The sequence below is a fragment of the Anguilla anguilla genome, chromosome 6, assembly GCF_013347855.1.
Source record: "Anguilla anguilla isolate fAngAng1 chromosome 6, fAngAng1.pri, whole genome shotgun sequence".
NCBI classification, from domain to species: Eukaryota; Metazoa; Chordata; class Actinopteri; order Anguilliformes; family Anguillidae; genus Anguilla; species Anguilla anguilla.
In genome coordinates, this window is record NC_049206.1 from 24,008,003 (window position 1) to 24,029,308 (window position 21,306).

Consider the following 21,306-nt stretch of genomic DNA (forward strand, 5'->3'; position numbering starts at 1 on the left):
TCGCGTGTGTGTGTGCTTGGTTTGTGCTTGGTTACATTTACATTACATTACATTCATTTGGCAGATGCTTTTATCCAAAGCGACGTACAAAAAAGTGCATTTCATGGTCGTAGACAACTGCTGAACACGGGTTCAGTAAGGTGCAATACTTATTTTGAACAGCTATTTCTAGCCGAGGACAAGGAACACTATTCTGGCCTAACATCTGCAAAGCCAACTAGGCAGAAGAATAAGCTACAGTATTAGGACAAATACAAATTACCAAGAAGTGCAGGGATGGGGCAACATGTAACAAGTGACAGGAAAATTTTTTTTTTAAATATTATACAGCGTGGTGGTGGTTAGTCTAGGTATAGTCTGAAGAGATGAGTCTTCAGGCCACGGCGGAAGATGGATAGTGAGGGGGAGGTTCGGAGAGGGATGGGGAGTTCGTTCCACCGCTGGGGAGCTAGGGTGGAGAAGCTCTGTGATCCCTTTGGGCGGGTGGGAGGGGTTACAAGGCGCCCTGCTGCCGCAGAGCGGAGTGGTCGAGCAGGCACATAGAATTGAGTCATGTCCTGCAAGTAGATGGGGGCTGTCCTGTTGGCAGCAGTGTAGGCAAGGGTCAGGGCTTTGAACCGGATCCTGGCTTGGTGTGTGCTTGTGTGCGAATGCCGTGCTCATGTTGTGTGTCAGTGTGTTTGTATTCGCCGTGTTAGCATTTTTAGTATTAGTAGAAGGCCAGCATCTGCAAAAATTGCATTTGGAACAAACCAACAAAGCCTGCTTTCATTCTCAATGTGGGCAACAAAGCTGCAAGGGAAGTTTTTCAAAGCCAAAAACTGGAAAATTCTTGTCATGTCATTCATGTCAGATCTGAATCTGAATGAACATGCATTTTGTATGCTCAAGAGAAAACTTAAGACGACCAGCCCCCAAAACAAGCAAGAGCTTAAGATGGCTACAGTACAGGCCTGGCATCACACTATGTAAAATTTTAACATTTTGACCAAACCAGTGACTAGTTTTAACAAAATAACAGAATTCAGAAATAGCCTAATTATATATACTTTTTTTTCAACAAAACAAGCTTACTGAAGTAAATGTGAACATTTTGGCCTGCTTTGAAAGCAAAACAATAACTGCAGCTTATTCTTAAAAAATGTAAACACGCTATTAAACAAAAGAAATAACTGCTTATTTTAAGCAAAAAGGTGCAGATAACGTTCCGGTTGTTTTTGGCATCTTCCGCTGCACAAATGTCTGACCTCTGGCCTTTTGCCTTGGTGCAGTGAAAACTTCCTTTTTTTCGCTGTGCTTACTGAGTTTCAGTGAGTAAGAAGAGCTCCCCTTATGTCTGTAGCCAGATATTACTATCCTTCTTCAGTTTTATAGGCGGGTGACGCAGTTTTATAGACGCTACGGTGCAACAGCTGGTGATTTCGGTAATGACTGGGATATAAACGTATATGATGATTAAGCAGCCATTAATGTTTTTAATTAAATATATTAGTTATATCCATTTTCATCCCTTCCCTAGTAGAGTGGTATGACTGTTCCTCACGGTGTCTTGTCCGTCTGCCAGGTTCCAGGAGATGTGCTACAAAGCATACCTAGCCATCCGCCAGCACGCCAACCTCTTCATCAACCTCTTCTCCATGATGCTGGGCTCGGGCATGCCGGAGCTGCAGTCCTTCGACGACATCGCCTACATCCGTAAAACCCTGGCGCTGGACAAAACGGAGCAGGAGGCCCTGGACTACTTCATGAAGCAGATGAACGACGCTCACCACGGCGGCTGGACCACCAAAATGGACTGGATCTTCCACACCATCCGGCAGCACGCTCTAAACTGAGGGGCCCCGCGAGCCTCGCGAACAGCAGGGGACGATAACCCCCCCCCCCCCCCCTCCCCGGTCGGTACGCGTAGCGACGGTGTCCGACGAATCCGGAAAGTTCTCCGGCAGTCTCCGGCATCCTTCAAATCCTGCTGGGTTCACCTGTGGTTTTTGTCAATAAGGGTTTTTGTTTGATTGGTTTCCTTCCCTCTGTCGCCCCCCGGTGGTCGCCTCCTGTGTAGGAGGCAACCGGGAGCTACTGTCCTCGATGGCCTTTATAAAAATAAAATAAAAATAACATACCTCTTTTGTTTTTGGGAGCTCTGGTGGTGGAAACGTCTTCCTCTAACTATTATGCCTTTAAAATATGCACAGAATATTGAGAAAACTCCCGAGCAAAACAGGGTAAAGTTTTTAGCGTTTTTTTTTTGTTTTTTGGCGTTGTGTTCATCTGTTTCTCGTAAACATAGTTCAGTGAATTATAGTCGTTTGTCCTGCAGAACGAGGGTTCCTATTTCATTGTGGGGTTGTGCATGCGCTTTGACGGGAGACTCATCCGCGACACCCAGGCGATATTTGGAGCACCTGTTGTACTGTTCCTCCTTGAGTAAGAGAGGATCGCAAGGAAGCTTGTCGGATCTTACATGGCAGCATATATTCAGAGTTAGCTGAAATTACCAAACCTTTATGTAAAGGCCAAGAACTGTAAGGTTTCAATCTTTCACTCAGGCTTTGGCTGAAACAGCCCTGTAGGGATTTGATTGGACTACCCCAGTCTAGCGTGGTATTTGAGGCCTCTCATTGGTCAGTCCACTGCAGCAGTGTTAATGAAATATACTTGTTTTCCCTTAGCCCCCATTTATGTATCTCTAGTAACCGCGTGCAACCAGTGGGAACGATGGATGAGCTCACAGAAGCACTTTGATACTGTTGAGCCGTATTGCTAATTAAGGCCCAGAGAAGGACTGCCCTTAGTTCAGTTTGGCTACGTTGAATGCGTGTCGTTTCAGGCGTGTTCTTGTGAACCAGACACCGGCACTACCTTGGTGCTGTAATGGAGCCACCGAAAGATGTCGGATGACGTCAGACATGGCGAGAACTGACAAATAGGAGCCGCGCAGAATGCCAGGCTTTTATTGGCCAATATTTAGAGCGATGTCATTAACACGAATGGATTTTATTTGTGCGTGTACAGAAATGTTCCATTAAGGGCCCAAAGCGTTCAGAGTTGTTGATGGAAAGGTTTGCGTTTGGCGCTTATATTATAAAAAATGGTCTTTAACGTTTTTATCCTTCCTGTTCCAAAAACAGCTAATACTGCCTCATAAGTCCTCTGTTTAGTGCAAGTCATCGTGGAGTGAGAACTTGGTCGGTGGGCAGAACACCATGCTGTCTTTCACGTTGTTCTGACTTCATCACAGGCAAGCTGCCCTGTGAATCATGTCCAGTAGGCGTAGACCACAAGTTATGTAAGCCCAGATTCAGCCTGACGGTTTTACACTCATCTTAGCATTTCATTCTAGCATTCTTCCCTTTTTTCAACTCGTATTACCGTTTTGGGCGTTTTATCTGTGGCAGGAATGCAACGTAAAATATGTTGCCAATGGAATTCGTATCCAGACGGTTGCTGGTTTGAAACCTTCGCAGGGTATTGCCACATTATAGTTTTGAGCACGGTGCTCAACCTGAGTTGCTTCATTGACGATTCCATCAATGGTTATATAAAATTGTAGACGAGTAAGATTTTTCTAGATGAGGTTGTCTGGCGTGCATATTGTTTTGGCGTCTGCCAAACTGGGTGTAGTGCAGGCAGCGCAGAAAATTGACACTTAATTTTTGAAATATCTGTGCAAAGCATTATTTTAGATTGAATTTGCCCTTCCGTCTCTGCATATGTTCAGAGGCAGTCTGAGCGGAGTCGTCATTACTCCAAAGTTTCCTTTCCATTTGCCGCAAGGACCTGGTGCTCCCAGAATAGACGTCTAACATTCAGCTGAATAAACACACTAAATTACTCTCTGGAGTGCGGAGAAGGAAATGACACAAAGCAGTAATTGACTCAGAAACGCAACTCGTCTTACTCATAGAGTAATATTCATGAGACTCGTCTGAGAACCAGTGCAGCATGAGAAATGATTCAACGATTCAGCACACATTACCCGATTAAATGAAACTAGTCTGCAGCATTAAATTCATTTGCCATTTACTTTTCTCCTTTGAGGAGTAAAGTGTTCCCAGTCAGCTTGGGTTCCTAGAGCCTTTCGCATTATTCAAACCCGAAGAAAACAAACTGGGGAAGGAACAGAATTTTCCAAAACAAAGAAAAAAAATGTATTTTGCTTTTCCCTTCTCACAGTCTATGGTAGGCTGTGTAAACTTCCTCTAGTCGATCAATTTAGGGCTGAGTAACGACAAATTCCAACAGATCCCAGTACCAGGGTAGGGTTCCCCTTTCATAATAGCAATGACCTATGACCTCACGGGTTGGATTAAAAAAAGGTCATTTTTAACGCCAGTGGAAATGCAGTTCTCAACAGGCGGCTAGGATGATCCATTCACTAGCACAAGTGTATGTGTCTTCAGTGTGTTTCACTTTGATAATGTGTTGGCTTCAGGAATGGTGTTAGTGGCAATTAGCTATGTTCTGTGGTGTTAGTGAATATCCTGGCTATGTAATCGAGTAACCCATTAACCTTTCCTGTCCATTGTTGATTTGAGAAAGAAGTCTCCCACTGATTCCCATTTGGGATTGATTTGAGTTCATATCGTGATACGTGGAACAAAAGCTATTATTTATTTTAAAAGGGTGTATTATCAAAACTTTGCTAGTTAGGCTGCAATGAGTCGAAGGCAACACTTTTCAACCATTATGTCAACCTTCGCTCTGGGATAGCAAAATAAATACTGCAAAGGCCCTCTTGTCGAAACAAATATTTGAAACTTAAATGTGTCTAGATGTATTATTGAAGATACTTGCATTAGTTGCTGTGGCTGACAGTTTGAAATTTATGTTATGGGCACTTTAAGAAGTAATACATGTATTGCCATATTTATTTTGCGTCATGTTTGTTTCGATAGGTTAGTTCACCCCTATATTCATGCCTCTTAAATGCAGAATGGACAACATCTAGAAAATCTTGAAACATGAAAAATGTGGTTACTTTATAAGCTTTTGTATGTGTAATAATTAACTAAGAGGGAAAAGTGTTTTTGGAATGACATAGGAGGCTACTGGTTATCTCTAAGTGGAATAATAGCATTTGGGCAAAACTTATTGTGTGATTATTTTATTTTATGTTGAATTTAGCTTTGTTGACTGAGCCAAAGTATAAAAACTAATTCTCTAGCAAATCCTTTATTGTATGTCATTTACTGCAGGTACAACAGGCTTTATTATGAAGAGGCCCAGTATTAAATTGTTGCTATTGAAAATCTGCAGCTGAGTGAATTGAATCAAATGAAGTCATTCACTTACAGTATTTTAAAATCCAGTCCTTTTTTTCCATCGATATGCACAAACGTATCTTCAAGGTTTTTTGGACACACAAGGTTTACATTGTATGCTGTACTGTTACGCTATAGCCATTTATTTTGTAATGTTCATTTGACTGCGCGGGATGATGCGCTTCGACTCAAAACGAGGACAAGACTAGGCAATCCAGCGGCTGCATCAGACAACTCGATACGAAAAGCAATCATGTTTTCATTCAACGCCTACGACTCCCGGCAAAGTATTAAAGGGCACCGCTGACAGGAACGTGATTACCACTGACTTTGAAACCAAGTGCTTCTTTTTTTTTTGTTGGCAGGGTCAGACAGCAATCCCTCCACTGACTCCACCCACAGTTGAAAATGTTGAACTACAATTCAAAAGTGCAAGCCTAAGCACTTTCTTTTAAAAGAAAAACAAAATGTACATCTACTGATTACAGTTTCAGTAAACTGCATTATAAATGCAGTGGGAAAATATGAAGGCCCTGAGAAATACTTTTTTTTTTTTTTTTTTGGGAACTGTGAATTTTTATTTTATTTTTTTTCCAATAGTATGTAGTTAAGTAGAATATCTAGAGTGGAACAAGTATGTAACTATGCTATTCCAGACTTCTTATGCATTCATTTGATATACTTGAGGTTTTACATTTTTAAATACAGATGTGGTTCTTATATGCAGTAAACCATTTAACAGCTATACAATTGTAACTAAAGTGTATAGGTGGTTTTGCACTTTGTATTTTTCTGTTTCTCTCTTTTAAAATGCCTTCTGTCTAAAGGACCCTATAGTTACTTCCCTGCATGTAGATTTTCATGATTTATTTTATCCCACCGTCTCAAATGGGTCAGACATTTAATACTTGTAGTGGTAAGTAGCCTTAAACCTGCTTTTCTGAAGCCAATAATTGCATGGTTTTGTTTGTTATTGACAAACTATTCCTCTGCGTGTGTGTGTGTGTCTGTACAGGTTACAGACAGTCCTGGGCTGGACCCTTTGAAAAGGCCCACTCAAAATGTCAATGTAAAACTGTATAAGAGCCATTTAAAAAAATGTTTAAAAAAAATAAATAAATAAAAAAAATCTTTTTTTTCCACTAAAAAGAAAATTATAAGAGATGTTGTGCTTGTAGCAGCCTTATGTAAAAATACACTTTCATACTTCAGTTTCAATGGTTTTACTTGAATTTCATTGTAAGCCACTTTTTGTACATGTCGAGGACAATTATAATGTCAGTTTGTGGTGAAACAGTGAAGGTTGGTTAACAGAGGTAATTTCATACCGATTGTGAATGTGTAAATCTTTTGGTCAAACAAGTCTTAAAGCAGTTATGGATTCTCCCAGATTGGTCCCATTCTGCTTTGGACTTAGGTCAAACTTTGTAATACATTTATATCTCTTAATGTCTAATTAAGAGAAAAATTTGAGAGAACAAATAAAAATTGGTATACACTGTAGAACCTCTGAGATATGAAGGTATTGGGAATGTAAGTTGTCTAGAACTTAAATTTTCATAACTTTGAAAATGGCATGAAAATATACCAGTTTTAAGCAATTGAATTTTTTTTTTTTTATTAAAGTCCTCTACTTGTATTATGGTTGCCTTATTTTAAATTGGCTATTTTTTTCTAGCTGTAGTCTTCAGTTCATGTTAATCACACCAGCAGTAATCAGGATCACTTTAGAACATTGACTCTTTTTTTTTCTTTCTTTTTCTTGCCAGCTTTCTGAACAATTTTGTTTTAGTGACCCACTTTCGTTTAGGCTCTTATGCAAACATTGTATAACTTATTTATATGAAGTCTTGATGAGTTTTCCACATTGTTCTTTTACAATAGTGCTGAGACATCCCCTTTGTCTAATACTGGCAGTTATTTTTAGTTTCTTTTTCATCGATGGAAAGTGTGGCTCATTTTTGTTGAATGCCTGCATTTATGTATTAGTGATAATATGGAGCTTGGCAAGGCGTAATTGTGTATGCTTCTTTCAGATTCATACCATGTAAGCTTAACCGGTCGAGCTGCAACTGAGTTTCGTATCTCTGAGGTTCTACTGTAAGCAGATGATATATTCTATCATCTTGGGCTGTATTAAGAAATGGTCTTTAAATGAGAATTTTAAAATTATGACCAGTTAACTTTGAAAAAAGTTCTGTACATTTTCAACATAATATAATTTTATCATTATTACTTATATGTATAATGAGACAAACAAATGTTGAATAAAACCCTCTTGCATGCAAATCACATAGCAAAATCCCTATTCTGTATCATTCTGCTATAGCTGTAAAGGATGTTTGGCCTAAGACTGCAGTCTGTAGTAAACATTTATTCAATTCTGACTGCTAATAACAAACTGCCTTTCATTTATCTGTTGTCTGTTAGTCATTGCATCATTTAATAAGGTGATTGCTTTGTACCCAGTCTCTCAAATATTTTGAGTGTTATATAAATGTACAAATAAATTTATTTCAAATGACAGGTCCTATGTTCTCAAGTGTATTTCACAAATACTTTATATAACAAAATCTACCATCTTAAAATAATGTATTGGCAATTTTACACTTAGAGCTGGCAATGAAAGTAAAGTTCTGGTCACAATTAGTCAAATGCCAGTAACAATAAATAGAATGGCCTGGATTCAGTCAACATTTGGCCATAACTTTGTCATAACTTTGACTTACAAATAAATGTGAGTGAAATGTTTTTTTTTCTTGGCCAGTACCATTTGAGTGAATATTTGTGATCATTCCAGTTGTGTCTTTTGTGAAAGAAAAACAAACAGATTTCAAGATTTCAAGTTATGACAAATGTTGATTGATCATTGGCCTGACTGAAACATAAATCATTGAAGTTCAAGTTGATATAGCTGGTTGCATCACAAGTATATTTTTTGGGATCGAGTGAATTTAATGTGAATTTCATACAGTGTAAAATCAAATCTAGCCAATGGGTGCTTTAAAACAAATGAAAATGTGATTGTGACTAAAATAGTTCTTGGATGGTAAATGAAGATCTGTGTTAAAAGGTCTTCTTGTGATCGATTTATCAATTTTGTTCAAAGTGTGACCAGACCTTGAGGCAATGTCAATAACAATATAAAATAGACACAAGCGAAAATTAACGGGGTTCTTGAATAAATTAAAGAAAACAGAACTATTGTAGTGAATGAAACTATATCCCAGACTTAATAAATAAAGGTGTAGTAAGCATATGGAACTGAAAGGTTTGGATTACAATGGATTTGCATGAAACCTGGAATGAATGTTACGGATAGGGTGTCTGGTGCGGTCTGCAAGTTTCGCATGAATTGTCCAATCACAAGCTGAGTTTTAAGGTAAAATCTTGTGATTGGATGCCATGCCCACAGGCAGTGATTGTAACCAAATTTGATATTTTGAATAATACTTGGCCCCACAGCATGTGGAACCAATTGCATGAAATTTTGTTCATCCAATTTTGGCATTTGTAGCACCGCCCATGGGTTTAGGTTGGACTGCAGTTGTACACATGCTTATCCAACAGCCCTTAACATTAATACTCAGTTTGATAACAATAAAACTAATTTCCATGGAGTTATATCAATATTACTTTTAGGCCACACCTTTTTCAACTTCGTTGGATAATTTCTTCAAAATGGAAAAAAAAAAACTCAGGAGCCCGGGCCATACATGCTTCTGGCCAGAATTAGTGGTAATTGGTCAAACTATGTAGGAGGAATGTGAGTAAGTTAAAGATAATAGAATTACCTTAATGAGTGAAAATATATATTGTATTTGTAAAATAGAAGTTAAAAATATTGAACTAAATCCTGAGTAAAACTGACATTAGCAAAACACTTAAATTAGCTTCATTCAGTCTTACATCAATGATTTGCATGAAACCTGATCTGACTGTTCCAAAGAGGGTGCCTGGGAGCTCAGAAAGCTGAGTTTTAAACAAAAAAAAAGTGTTTGGGTCAATTCAAATCCAATTCACACATCATTAAATTCAATTCAGTGTGCCTGTTTCAATTTAATTCCAGTTCCATTCTCAAAGATTATTGCCATTTGAATTGCAGTTGTCTCTGTCAATGTAAATTTAAACTGTAATTTGGCGCAACCCTGATCTTTAGCCTGACCGCGTTCCTCTTCCCACCTTTAGCTGGTCAATCCACCTCCTCTGACCTCGGACTGAACTGTGCGACCATGCGGGACAGGTGCTGGTTTAGCCTCACGAGGCTGATGGTCATGACCCCGCCAGCCAGCATCAGGGTGGAAAAGAACATGTATTGCATCACTTGCTGATTGTCACATTTCTTGGTCAGGATGGCATCCCCCGGGTTGGTGTACCCAAGATGGCTGTCACCCTGGCTGGAAAAACATCTGAAAGGCTCACTCCTCATTTGGAAGAGCCTGTGAATCCTTTGAGCCTCTTCTTGTATGTCACTTATGTTTTGCCGGTATTTGGGCCTATAAAAACACTGGATCAAGAAGAAAAGAAGCAATCGATAGTGACAATATACATACGGATTATTTCATATTTTTTAATAATAATGTAACTAGTACCTGGCTAGTTAGGTTTTGGCTTTGTACCACTAAGGCCTAGATTCAGATTTGGAGGGTGACTTCAAGCAAGAGGTACACCTATAATTTTTGTTTTGTTCAACCATGTACACATTACTTGTAGTGACAAAAATAACCAAATAAAGGTACTGCAAACATCTCTGCTGTTAGATGAAGCCCATATTCATGTAGTGTCTCAGAGTAGGAGTGCTGTTCCAGACTATGGTCCTGTGCTGCAAAGCTAAATTAATATAGGCCAAATCTAAGCCTTGGTACCGGTCACATTATATACTTACAATACTTACGTGCTAATACTTGCATATACATTCATTTAAATTTTAAGCAAAAATTGTTACACACTTGCATATAACATGACCTGGAACAAGGCTCAGATATTAACTAACTGCAATCCTGTTTGCTTTTTTGTCCTCTTTCAAGACTCAGTCTCTCTATACCTTGGAGGGTAGATCCAATGCATCCTCATTGTAGTATAGCATGACAAGCTGGGCCTTGTGGTCCGAGCGGGAGAGGTTCACGGTGACATTCAGACAGGGGAACCTGAACTCTCTTGTATCGTCTTCCCACTCATCCGGAAAGGAGGCCTGGATCACTGTGCAGTTGGACTCTTCAGTCCAGTTGCTGAACCAATACACAAAGAGAGTACATGTCATACATGAGTGCCCGGGAAACAGAAGAATTAAACAGAGTTTGCAAACTGACTTTTGTGGCAAAGCATTTTTTTCATGGTTGGTCACTCATTCGCTGTGGTTTTCTGAAGGGTGTGCAGATTTTTGTTGTTGCTAGGCACTTGGCTGATCAACTAAGCAGTTGATTACCCAGCTAACTGACCTCACCTAATTTTTTGCATCGGTGTTTGGTGCTGATTTTTAGATGTAAGCAAAAACTAACCACCCTGCAGCTTCCCATGGTCACGAGTGAATTCAATTGTTCATTGGCAACACCTAAAAAAAGATTATGTGCGGCAGAACAAAATGTTTTAAGTGCTAGATATTTGCTTTGCCATTTCACTTGTTCTTTGACTTCCATCCCACAGAAAATTAAGATTCTTCCTGTCTCACCTGCGAAGACAGGGATTCACTATCAGGGTTCCAAACAGGAAGTACATGAGTAAGGAAAATCCGATCATGGACAATCCCAGTAGGATGGCCCTTTCCTCTCCCACACTGGATATGGGAGCCTGGGTCTTGCCTCTTTCTCCCTTACTTCTGACCTCCTGCATATAGAGTGTGGAACTCTGCCTGGGGGTCACACACAGCATTAGAATGGATCCTCAGAGTCATGCCTGTTTATAGTCATCCTAACCAGAGCAGAGGTGTGGTGTGCCAGATAGGGGACATAAGGTAGAACCAGTAGACCTTGGAATTAAGGTTGCATGTTGGAAGCACTCCACTCTGCAATAGAGGCCTATGTTGTGGTTGCTCTGGATCTAGATCTTCTGCATTTTGTACATATTTTTCTTTTCAGGTGACCTGAAGAGTCTTAACACTTCAATGGGAGTACCTTGGGGATCATTGATATTTAGATTTATAAAGCTTTATCTATTCTCAGGATCTCTTTCAAATGGAGAAGCTTGCCTCAAAAGATGCACAACATCCATGTTTTTGTAGCAGAATACAGACCACACATCTGCTGAGGTTGAAAAGGGGGGAATTTATTAAATGAATAATTATATGGACAGGCTGAAAGGACATCAGGCTTCATATACAGCACATCATATTCCAATGCAAAGATTTATCTATTTTCTAATATGGTACACCTCAATCTTTGTATAACTTATTGATACTTTAATGTCTCACATCTCCATCTCTCCCTTCACTGGCTACCAATCTTGGTTTACATTAGACACATTTTGACCTATGGGGACACCAGCAGGCATGTCCCATTATTTAGTCTATTGTGCAAGCACTCCTGCCGCAACTCTCAGCTCTGAAACTGCAGGTCAGTTAGTGGTTCATACCCTCCAGTTCCTCATTTCTTAGTCACAGCTCTTCTCAGTTCCCTGCAGTGGCAGGAATTTACAGAATTTACAATTACAGAACAATGAAAGTTTGGACCATCTTTCAGAGCAGACCTGACAGCCACCTACTTCTCTTCTCTCCTCTCCCTTAGCCCTAACAATAATTTCAGCCAGTTCTAATCACAAGTGGAAATTCCAGGGGTCAGAAAATAAAAGTCTTGCCACATGTTTTTCCACCCATGAACTCAGCCAGCTGATTTCAGTTAGTAGTTCTACCTCCTGGCTGAAGGATTATGCTGATTAGCAAAATCAGGTGATTGGAACAAAATACTGGGCCAGGTACAGGTCTTTTGCTTTCTGAACCTGTATTTTCCTATTTTGGTTCACCTGTATTTTCCACTTTTGATTACTTGTTCTGTTTTAATTGCTGTCGTAGTCCTTTGCTATGGACTTGTTTTAGTTTTTCATCTTCCATACGGCACTTGGGTATGTCAGTATCTACACTTTGGCATTGATTCAATCAACATTTTCCCTTTGTGAGATGTGCAGTCTATAAGGCAGCCAGCTCTCAAACCATATATGAGTGCCCCATGTGGTTAGGGGTTTAATACTAATTTCTCTCCATTTCTGAATAAAGCTAAGAATGTTAAATTCAGCTAAATTAATTGATCAAACTAACCAGGCCTTCGTCTAAACTGCCTTAAAATATTTTATCCAGCGTTAATATGTGCTGGTAAATAAAAAAAATAAATAGAGTCTTGTGTGGTACATGTTCCCTTGTGCAAAGTACTTATCCTTAATTTCTTCAGTAGAGAGCCAGCTCTATAAATCAATGTCAATGTAAGCTATGCAAGTTTCTGCAAATAAGGGCGTATAGTAAGCATCCTATGCTGTAAAAGTAGCAAACAAAAAAATAAAAAGACAACACTGTTCCAGCAGTGAGAGGTTCTGATGGTAATGTAATTATTTGGGCCCCATTTTCCTAACATGGCTTGTGTACAATGATAACCTTGAAGTCACAGATGATGTCAGTGGTTGCTCCTGAGTTGTTTAAGCCTCTCTTTCCTGTACAGGAATATCTCTAAAAATGAAAATGCCTCAGTCCAGAGTATGTGCAGCTGCCAATGGTTGGAGGAGCATGGCACTAACATTCTCAGCCATGAGACATGAACCCAGCTGAGCATTTATGGAACATTCTGGAATGACGTTTGGGACATCAGTTATCCCTTCCATCAATTAAGCATTGATTGTGGAAGAGTGATGTCATATGCTGTAGAATTCGCAGGAAAATTATGCCATGGTCACAAGTGGTTTCCCAGGACAAGTGACTTTGCATGTATTATTTCCATTTTTTTCTCCATTAAATCTTTTTTGTAAAATGTCTGTATATTTTGATGCAATGTGCATGTCCTGGTAGAATATTTTCCTGTTGCAGTGGCATTGAATACAATCACATTTATGACTCTTTTATTTTCATATACACATACAGAACTTCATTTGATTGCTTTTCACCATTCTGCATATATATATCATGTCATCATATGACTATATCAACTCATAGATGAGACACATTACTGAGGGTAAAAATATAAAAATGTCAAAAGACGTATTTCCATTGTGGTCCGTGTCCACATATTATTGTACAATTTCACATTGTGCATGGGGGATGTAGTTAGGGCAGATGTGACACCATGGAGGACCTCCATTACAGAGGTCGTTTAAGAGACAAAAAAAGAAAATAAGCGACTGAGTGGAGTTATGGGGAGAGAGGGAAGCCCGCTCCACCCTTACCTGTCTGGTCGGCGGCGAACGCTCTGGAGGTTGATGTGGACGGGAATGCTGTGAGACCCTCGGCGGGAGGAAGGGTTCAGGAGCATCCCTGCGCCTGATAGGGACGGTTAGCGGCTGTCCTCGCACCCCTTTACCCTGAGACTTAGACCCCCCCCCCCCCACCACCCTTCCAATGCCAAAAAAAAAAAAAAGCAGGACCTGCTTGCTAACCGCTGTCTCCTCAGAATTTTCACAGCTGCTTGTTAAAGTGCACGAAGGTGAGGTGAGGTGAGGTGATGCACAGCTAGCGGAAAATACCCAGGAAACCCTGCGGGCTTACGAAGGCTCAAAGGTAAGCCTTTTCTGAGTCACTACAGCCGAAAACACATGTAAGATGTCTAAATTGTAAATTGTAATTGTAGAGCACCCTCCAGTCTCACCGGAGCACTGACGCTGCAGGGAAGCTGGGGTTTCTATAGAAACTGACACAGGTAAAAGAGGTTAACAATCTCCCAAAGGATGTTTCCAGATCTACCAGAGCTCCCTGTGCACACAAATTGTTGACGGAAGGCGTTTCCAACTGAATGCTACTCCATACGCAATGTGAGTAAGCAAAATATTAATGAGAACAATTTTAGAAATATAACTTCGATTTAAAGAGCCATTTCGTTGGAGCAATTGAAACTGTACCTGAGAAAACTGTAGAATACTTTGTCCAAGTGGATGCTCTACCTGTCTCCGTATTGCTAGTCAGTGTCCCAGTAGTCAGAAATTTTGGGTATATACTGTCAACTCTCAGGTGTCATATGTTCCAGTGGCAACACATTTTGAGATATGTATTGCATTGAAAAGACTCATTTAATCACACATGGTTTTCAACCACAATTACCCCTCTACATTATTTATGAACTTCTCGTTGCTTAGAATTCTTTCTTTGGAAAGACAAATAATAAAAGAGCATGTTGCCTTTATAGTGGCCATGCATATTTTATGGAAAAAACAACACTACTGATGAACATGGCTGAGCAATTCAATATAATCCCTCCACAGAATCAAATTTTAGTTACGTGGTATTGCATGATCTACAATCTGATTGATGCTGAACAGCTGACAGTTACTGTTTAGGGAATAAAATGAGATTATTCCTTGGTCCTCTCTTTGGTAATAGTTCAACAGTTTAGAAACATTAATAAGAAGATGATGAATATATAACATGAAAGCAGATTAAACAGGCAGATTAGGTAACATTCTCTAAAAATAAAAGAATATAATAATAATAATAATAATAATAATAATAATAATAATAATAATAATTCGAATTATTATTATTATTATTATTATTCGTTTTTAAAAGTAGGATCAAACAAGTAAAACCAAAATTACAGATAAATACAAGCAGCCCAAATCAACTAAAAACAAATATACAATGGTTTTCAATTAACTTTTAAAACTAGCTACTGTTGGTGCCTCTCTGATCTGTAGAGGCTGAGTCTTCTACACTTTAGGAGCACAACAGGAAAAAGAAGCTACAGCTGCTCTTTTGTAGTAAACTTTTGGGATACAGCAAATCCTGCAGTTCTGAGGACACATTTGGGCTAATATGTTTCAAAAGGATCAGCAATGTATGCTTGTGCCAAGCCATTTAGGGCTTTAAAAACAAGTAAAACCTTTTAAAATCAGTTATAAAACAAATGGGCGGACAGTGTAAAGTGCAAATACTGCATAATTTCAGTTCTATTCCTTGTTTTGGTCAAAAGTCTTGCAGCAGCAATTTGAGCCAATGTAATCTTTCTAAACTGTGCTGCTTTGCAAAATTACAGGTCCAGAAAAAAAGTCATTATTTAATGAAGTCGTGCCGTGAATTGATTTTTCAGTGTCAGGGTGTGAAAAAGTGTCTAACTAACTATGTTCCCAGGGTTTTTCCTAGCTCAAAATAGGGCTTTGGTAGTGACTAGTGACTGCATGACAGCGACTATGGTTGGTCCAGCTCTACTGCCAAAATCAACTCAATGCGTTGTCTCCCTATATTTAGCTGCTGACAGAGACCATCAAACATCTGATACCAACTGGCAAGGATGAGAATCCTGATCCCAGCGTGTTCCAGAATCTGGATACATTGTATACTTTGTTTCTCCCAGCATGTGCCAAAAGGATGTTGTTAAAGTGTAGTAACAGCATAGGCTACGATGAAGTTGACCGTTACCATTCAAAACTGTCTAAGAATGACGGAGAGCACTCAAAATGTCAAAAATTGAGGAAAGTTACAGAATCCATTAAACCTGCAACTTCCTTGACAAACACACAGCCTTACTAATTGGTATACCCCATTCACATCACACAATTCCCATCTCTATTATATGAAATCTCATTATCATGCTATATTATTAGGGGGGTTGTAAGCATCTATCCCCCCATAAATTATGCTCTTGGTCACTGGTGTTACTTGTACCTTGTAGCAGCATAAAAGGTTTTTCATAATTTTATTTCTCTGTTCAATCTGCTCATGCAGGCACGTGTAGGTCAATATAACAGATTTTTGCATATTCGGGTATGCCTAATTACAACATGTTTGATCGGAGACCATTTTCAGTTTTTATCAGTTGTTTTTTTTCCGTGGACACAAGTCCTTATAACACCCATACGCGTGTAATACAGATACAGCACCACTAGAGGCACTCACCGCCTCCAGAACACGGAACAGTGGTTTTGCTTTTCTCATCGGCTTTTCTGAAACTGGCCATTCGTTTCCGGTGCTGTGTTGTTCTCCCGGAAGTAAAAGTATATTGGCGTTGGTTGTTGAAAAAGTTTCAGCACGTTGCAGATGGAATGAATGAAACGCTTCTGGCTGGCGTTGTATTATGATCTTAGATTTTTCTAGAATCTTTTTTGGACGGACACAACATCAAACAAGCTTTAGCGAAGCCAAGAGCAACGTGTAAAGATAAAGTTCTAGAAAGGTAGCTTTCTAACTATGTTTGCAGAGCTAACGGTAGATGGCTAGCTAATAGTTTATTTTGACTGCTATGCGTAACGTCACCGTACAGGTTTTACTGCAAGTGCTGCAGTGCGAGCTTGCTGTTCAGCCCTGAATGAAGTGGCTAACTATTTTTGTCTTAGTGGTATAGTAAATGCATCACTCGCTATCTTTTTACCTTAACTAAACACAATCTAGTGTGCCTGTGTTGTCGATAACTTCACATTCTTGTCGATTTGGTGTAGGTTAACAATGTGATTTTCTTATGTTTTGCTAATGCTGTGTTTCATGTTTTGTGAACCACATCTTGAATCTAGTTTTGTGTGGATACAGTACTTGCTCCTGAATTGAGGATAGAAGAGCAACATATATCTCACAGCCTTGTGGAGTCGTGAGGCAGTGAATCCAGGAAGACATGGCAGGAATCCTGTTTGAAGACATCTTTGACGTGAAAGATATCGACCCTGATGGGAAGAAGTTTGACAGAGGTGATCTGGCTGGATTGTCAATTAGATTTTTGTACTTCTGTTTGTGACTCTTCATTACAATGAGTTCTGGTGTTTTTGTCTTTGCCATAGTGTCACGTCTACACTGTGAGAGTGAATCTTTCAAGATGGACCTCATTCTTGATGTGAACATTCAGATCTACCCCGTGGACCTGGGTAAGAGGGAGAAGGAGGGGGAGGGTGAGGGGGGGAGAGAGGTCGGTAAGGGAGTAAATAAATCCACTGGCTCACCTGTCTCATCCTATGGTAGGAAAACAGCATTGTCCATTAATGAAACCACAGTCGTTAGGGTGACCAGAAGTCCTGATTAAATAGGGTTAGTCTTAATTTTTTTTACAGAGCACAAATTACAACCCAGGATAGGGTTGTAAAAAGCAGCAAATGCAAAGGACAACAACAAAAGATGTCAATAAACTGTAAATTAAACTCAGGCAAAAATTCCCTCTTGTCTAGCTCCTAAAAAACAATCACAAAACAGTTTCTTTACCTTAGGGTCAGTTGTAATAAAGGTGTAAATTGATGTTAAAAGTTGGACCTAATTGTGGCTATTTTCTAAAAAATTATGTGATGTTTATTTATTTACTGTTGCCATCTGGTGACCCTAGCAGTGGTCTGCAGTGAAATCATCTCACTGTTTTCTTCACGCTGTACAGGAGACAAGTTTAGACTGGTGATAGCGAGCACCTTATATGAAGACGGCACTCCAGACGACGGGGAGTACAATCCTCAGGATGACCGGCCATCGAGGTACGATGTTTTTTTTAGCCTAGCCGCGAGAACGTGCGCGATTTCAGCGTGTTGCGTGTTTTGAGTGGCCGCCTGTTGAAACGTCTCTCCCGCGGGTTCCCGGCAGAGCGGACCAGTTCGATTACGTGATGTACGGCAAGGTGTACAAGATCGAGGGAGACGAGACCTCCACGGAGGCCGCCACACGCCTGTAAGTGTCCCGTCTTTCAGCCTTTCCACACCCATTCACGGCAGTTCCCCTCTAAACGAGTCGCATTTCGTCAGATCTTAATTTTGTTCATTTTATTTAATTTCAGAACTTTTGGACTGTGGTGTCGAACAACAGTACTGCAGTTCTGCAGTGTCTGCTGTTTTCTTTAGGGTTTCTACACTTACAGAAAAGTTACTCATTCAAGTAATTCATTGGATAAAGGGTGTGCACATTTTATTTCCAAGGGCTCGATTCCCAGCTCATTTGAAGCAAAACCACAAAAACGACGTGGTGCATTAGGCCTGGAGTTGAGGAACACTCCTGCATTATATGCATGATATAGGCTCCATGCAATGAACATATTTCCACTACTAGTACAAAAAAGAATCACATTATAATACTAGTGATGACAGTGACACAACTGTAGAAACATTAGACTGGCTGGCTTCTTGGATAACTGTCCTTTTTCCCAGTTGGCTGCAAACAAAACTACACTGTATTGTTCATAATGGACAGCTCCTCTCTTCTCCAAGAATTTCCTCTTCCAATTTTTTTTGTTCCAAATTTTTTTTTTGGGAGTTTTTAGATTTTCCAAAGAAGGGTTGTCTGTCTGCTTTGTATTTCTTATACCAGTCTTTCTTTTCTCCAGTTCCGCCTATGTGTCCTATGGGGGATTGCTTATGCGACTGCAGGGAGATGCCAACAACTTGCACGGGTTTGAAGTGGACTCTCGTGTCTACCTGCTCATGAAGAAACTGGCCTTCTGAACCCTCTCCTCTGGGTGGCTTATTCCTTTCAGTCTACCTGATGCTTCACGGACCGCATTCTTGGTGTCTTAACACCGTACATCCTGCTTTCGGAATGACAAGTGGAATGTTTGTCAGTTGCAGTGGACATTAAAGAAACAGAAGAATTTTTCTGTAGGTTCAGCTGGGGAGCAGTGGGTTGTTTAATGTGCCACACCATGTAAATAAAGATGTCCTTTTTTATATTTAATGAGTGACTAATTTTCCTCTAATGTGAACAGTAGTTTGACATTTTAAATATTGTGCACACAGTTAAAGGGGTACTAAATACTAAATCATGTTTTTGAGTCCCAAAGCTGGGTATCCCTTCTCCTTTGATACATCATATTAGTCCTATAGTAAAAAAAATGAAAGAATGTAATTAAGTTGTCCCACTGCATTTTGTGCAACAAAAAAAAATGGCCGTGCACTGCCACCCAAAGGTGAAAAGCTTTGTTTAGTTTCACCTGGATCCCAGCCCACATCTGTGACGTAGAGATTGGTACAAACAAGTCTGAATTACCCTGCACATTTCAAACCTCCTGTGGTGGAGTTGTGACAGTCTGGACAGTATTTTTTCTCTAGATCAGTGGTTCTCAAACTTCCCCCCAACTCCCAACCTCAACTGCAATCCCAGAATTTAAACAACCCGTTAATCTTTCTTAATTTTTGTGCTCTTCATGTTTTAGAGCTGGGGTCCCCAGTCTTATCCAGTAAGGACCAGTGTTGGTGCACACACCTGATTCTACTAATCAACCACTAGAGTCGTTGCTAAGCACCTTGATTAGTAGAATCAGGTGTGTGCACCCACACAGGCCCTTTCTGGATAAGACTAGGGAATGATCTTAGCATTGTTAAAATTTATGTAGCTTGGCTAGTTTTTATAATTGTACATAGCATTTCCAAAAGTAATGTTAGTCTTTTCGAATGTCTAATTAGTAATATCTAAGTAGTATTTTCCTATTTTAGTTTCAGTGGCAGCTCATTTCAGCTGAGAGAGCTGGCATGGGTTTCACTTGTCAATGTCTGTCAGCGTTCCACCAAACATTGTTAAGAATAGGACTTTTTCTGAAGCTGAATATTCAAAGTGAAACCATTCAGCTAGCCAAGGTTTTCATGGTCATTGGTCATAATTTAGTTGACATGGTTCTTTACCGGGGAGTAAATTATAAGATTATAAGTAGTTGGGTCATTCATTTATCTACTCTGTAACTGCATAAGGAAAGCACTCGAGTCCTATTTGGTTTATTTTACCAGAGGAGCTTTTCCGGTTTTTTTTGTAAACAACCATTCAAAGTAATCTGCTGACATTATCACAGCTAGCTCGATCTACGATAGGTTCGTATTCAGAACAGTGACAGACAAGATATTTTTCTTTTGTGTTTTCACCCTCGCTGGCTCTGCCTATGTGCTCATGACGTGTAATCGTCAGGTTCTATCACCCCTCCTTCCTCCCCCTCTCCTCTGTGCTCTCACTCAGTTTGCATCTTTTAAAATAGTGGATGGAGACAGGCCAAAAGCTAGTGTTTCTGCACACTTTAAGATTTTATTATCCACACCACAAACAGCGTTCGACCCGTTAGGTCTTTGATACAGCTAATCATTTTATCTAGGGGGCATTGAACTGGGATGTTTTTCCTTTTGTATGTACCTCTTGTCTGGCACTAGTGTTCACATTTTGTATTCCATGTGGAGTGTGATGGAAGGGGTTAATTTTCTCAAATTCTGTGTGCCTTTGCTATATTGTTTTTATTACTATAATTTTACTGGAGTCCAAATACATATTCACTTTATTTGCTTCCATAATATCTTTAGAACACCATAGAACTAAACCATGGAATGTTATTTGAAAATTACGATCAGTCTAGCAAGTTTGTTATACAGTAAAACATTACTGTCAACAGTCAATTGATTTTTATTGGTAAGATTAATTTTGCCTATAATTGAGGTTAGACATGAATCCCAGGGTCGTGAGGTAAATATCTATTCACCTATCCTCTTCCCATATCCTCAGGTTAACTTTTGTATTCTGTTAATGTTCTCTCATAAATGGGTTTGTTCCTGCTGAATCTGAACAGTAACAGTTGCTAAAGGAACTGCTAATTGTGGACTGGCTATATATAAGCAAAATAACTTAAATATATCTGTAGTAGAATTTAAGGCCAAAATTACTAGTAGAAAGGCACAAAGCCGATAGTGGAAGTTGATTTTGTGTTTCTAAATGCAGCGGTGTGTGCAGCTCAGCCATTGGTGCACTAAAGGGAGTCAGTGGACTCCAGCTGTCCAGAAGATGCACTTTTTAATTAATGGAGGCAGTGTGTACAGTATGGTTGTCTCAAGTAACCCAATCCCATTTTAGCTAAGAAAAACATATTTTTAAAAGCATTCTGAAACTTCAAGAAATAAGACAGAGAAAGCTGTGTGACCCTTGCATAGGCTTACAGGACACCAGCCCACAATTCCCACTGGCATGGTAAGAACATGAGTCTGGACAGTGGGGAGTTGC

General features: G+C 39.7%; 3 protein-coding genes across 5 annotated transcripts in view; 2 read left to right on the top strand and 1 right to left on the bottom strand.

The window, feature by feature from the left end:
• LOC118229817 (phosphatidylinositol 4,5-bisphosphate 3-kinase catalytic subunit alpha isoform) overlaps positions 1-7,785 on the top strand; it is a 33,053-nt gene extending 25,268 nt beyond the window's left edge. The window contains exon 23 of one of the 2 annotated variants that reach the window (XM_035422230.1): positions 1,565-7,785. In XM_035422230.1, the coding sequence (XP_035278121.1) occupies positions 1,565-1,835 (271 nt within the window). In that variant the 3' untranslated portion in view covers positions 1,836-7,785. The remainder of the gene's footprint in view (positions 1-1,564) is intronic. The other variant, XM_035422231.1, reaches the window with a different exon arrangement.
• Positions 7,786-8,312: 527 nt separating this feature from the next.
• On the bottom strand, positions 8,313-14,050 carry LOC118229818 (calcium-activated potassium channel subunit beta-3). Its single transcript, XM_035422233.1, has 4 exons — positions 13,620-14,050; positions 10,930-11,109; positions 10,306-10,489; positions 8,313-9,768 (listed from the first exon to the last, which is right to left on the bottom strand). The coding sequence occupies exons 1-4, from the start codon at positions 13,703-13,705 to the stop codon at positions 9,454-9,456; spliced, it is 765 nt and encodes a 254-aa protein (XP_035278124.1). The 5' UTR covers positions 13,706-14,050; the 3' UTR covers positions 8,313-9,453.
• Positions 14,051-16,358: 2,308 nt separating this feature from the next.
• On the top strand, positions 16,359-19,011 carry polr2h (RNA polymerase II, I and III subunit H). Of its 2 annotated transcripts, none has more exons than XM_035421153.1 (6): positions 16,359-16,555; positions 16,890-17,060; positions 17,151-17,234; positions 17,732-17,825; positions 17,932-18,015; positions 18,665-19,011. In XM_035421153.1, exons 2-6 carry the CDS (start codon positions 16,988-16,990, stop codon positions 18,780-18,782), a joined length of 453 nt encoding a protein of 150 aa, XP_035277044.1. In that variant the 5' UTR covers positions 16,359-16,555; positions 16,890-16,987; the 3' UTR covers positions 18,783-19,011. The 2 variants fall into 2 exon arrangements, with proteins under 2 accessions (XP_035277044.1, XP_035277045.1); XM_035421154.1 differs by having other exon boundaries at positions 16,906-17,060.
• The last annotated feature ends 2,295 nt before the right edge of the window (positions 19,012-21,306 follow it).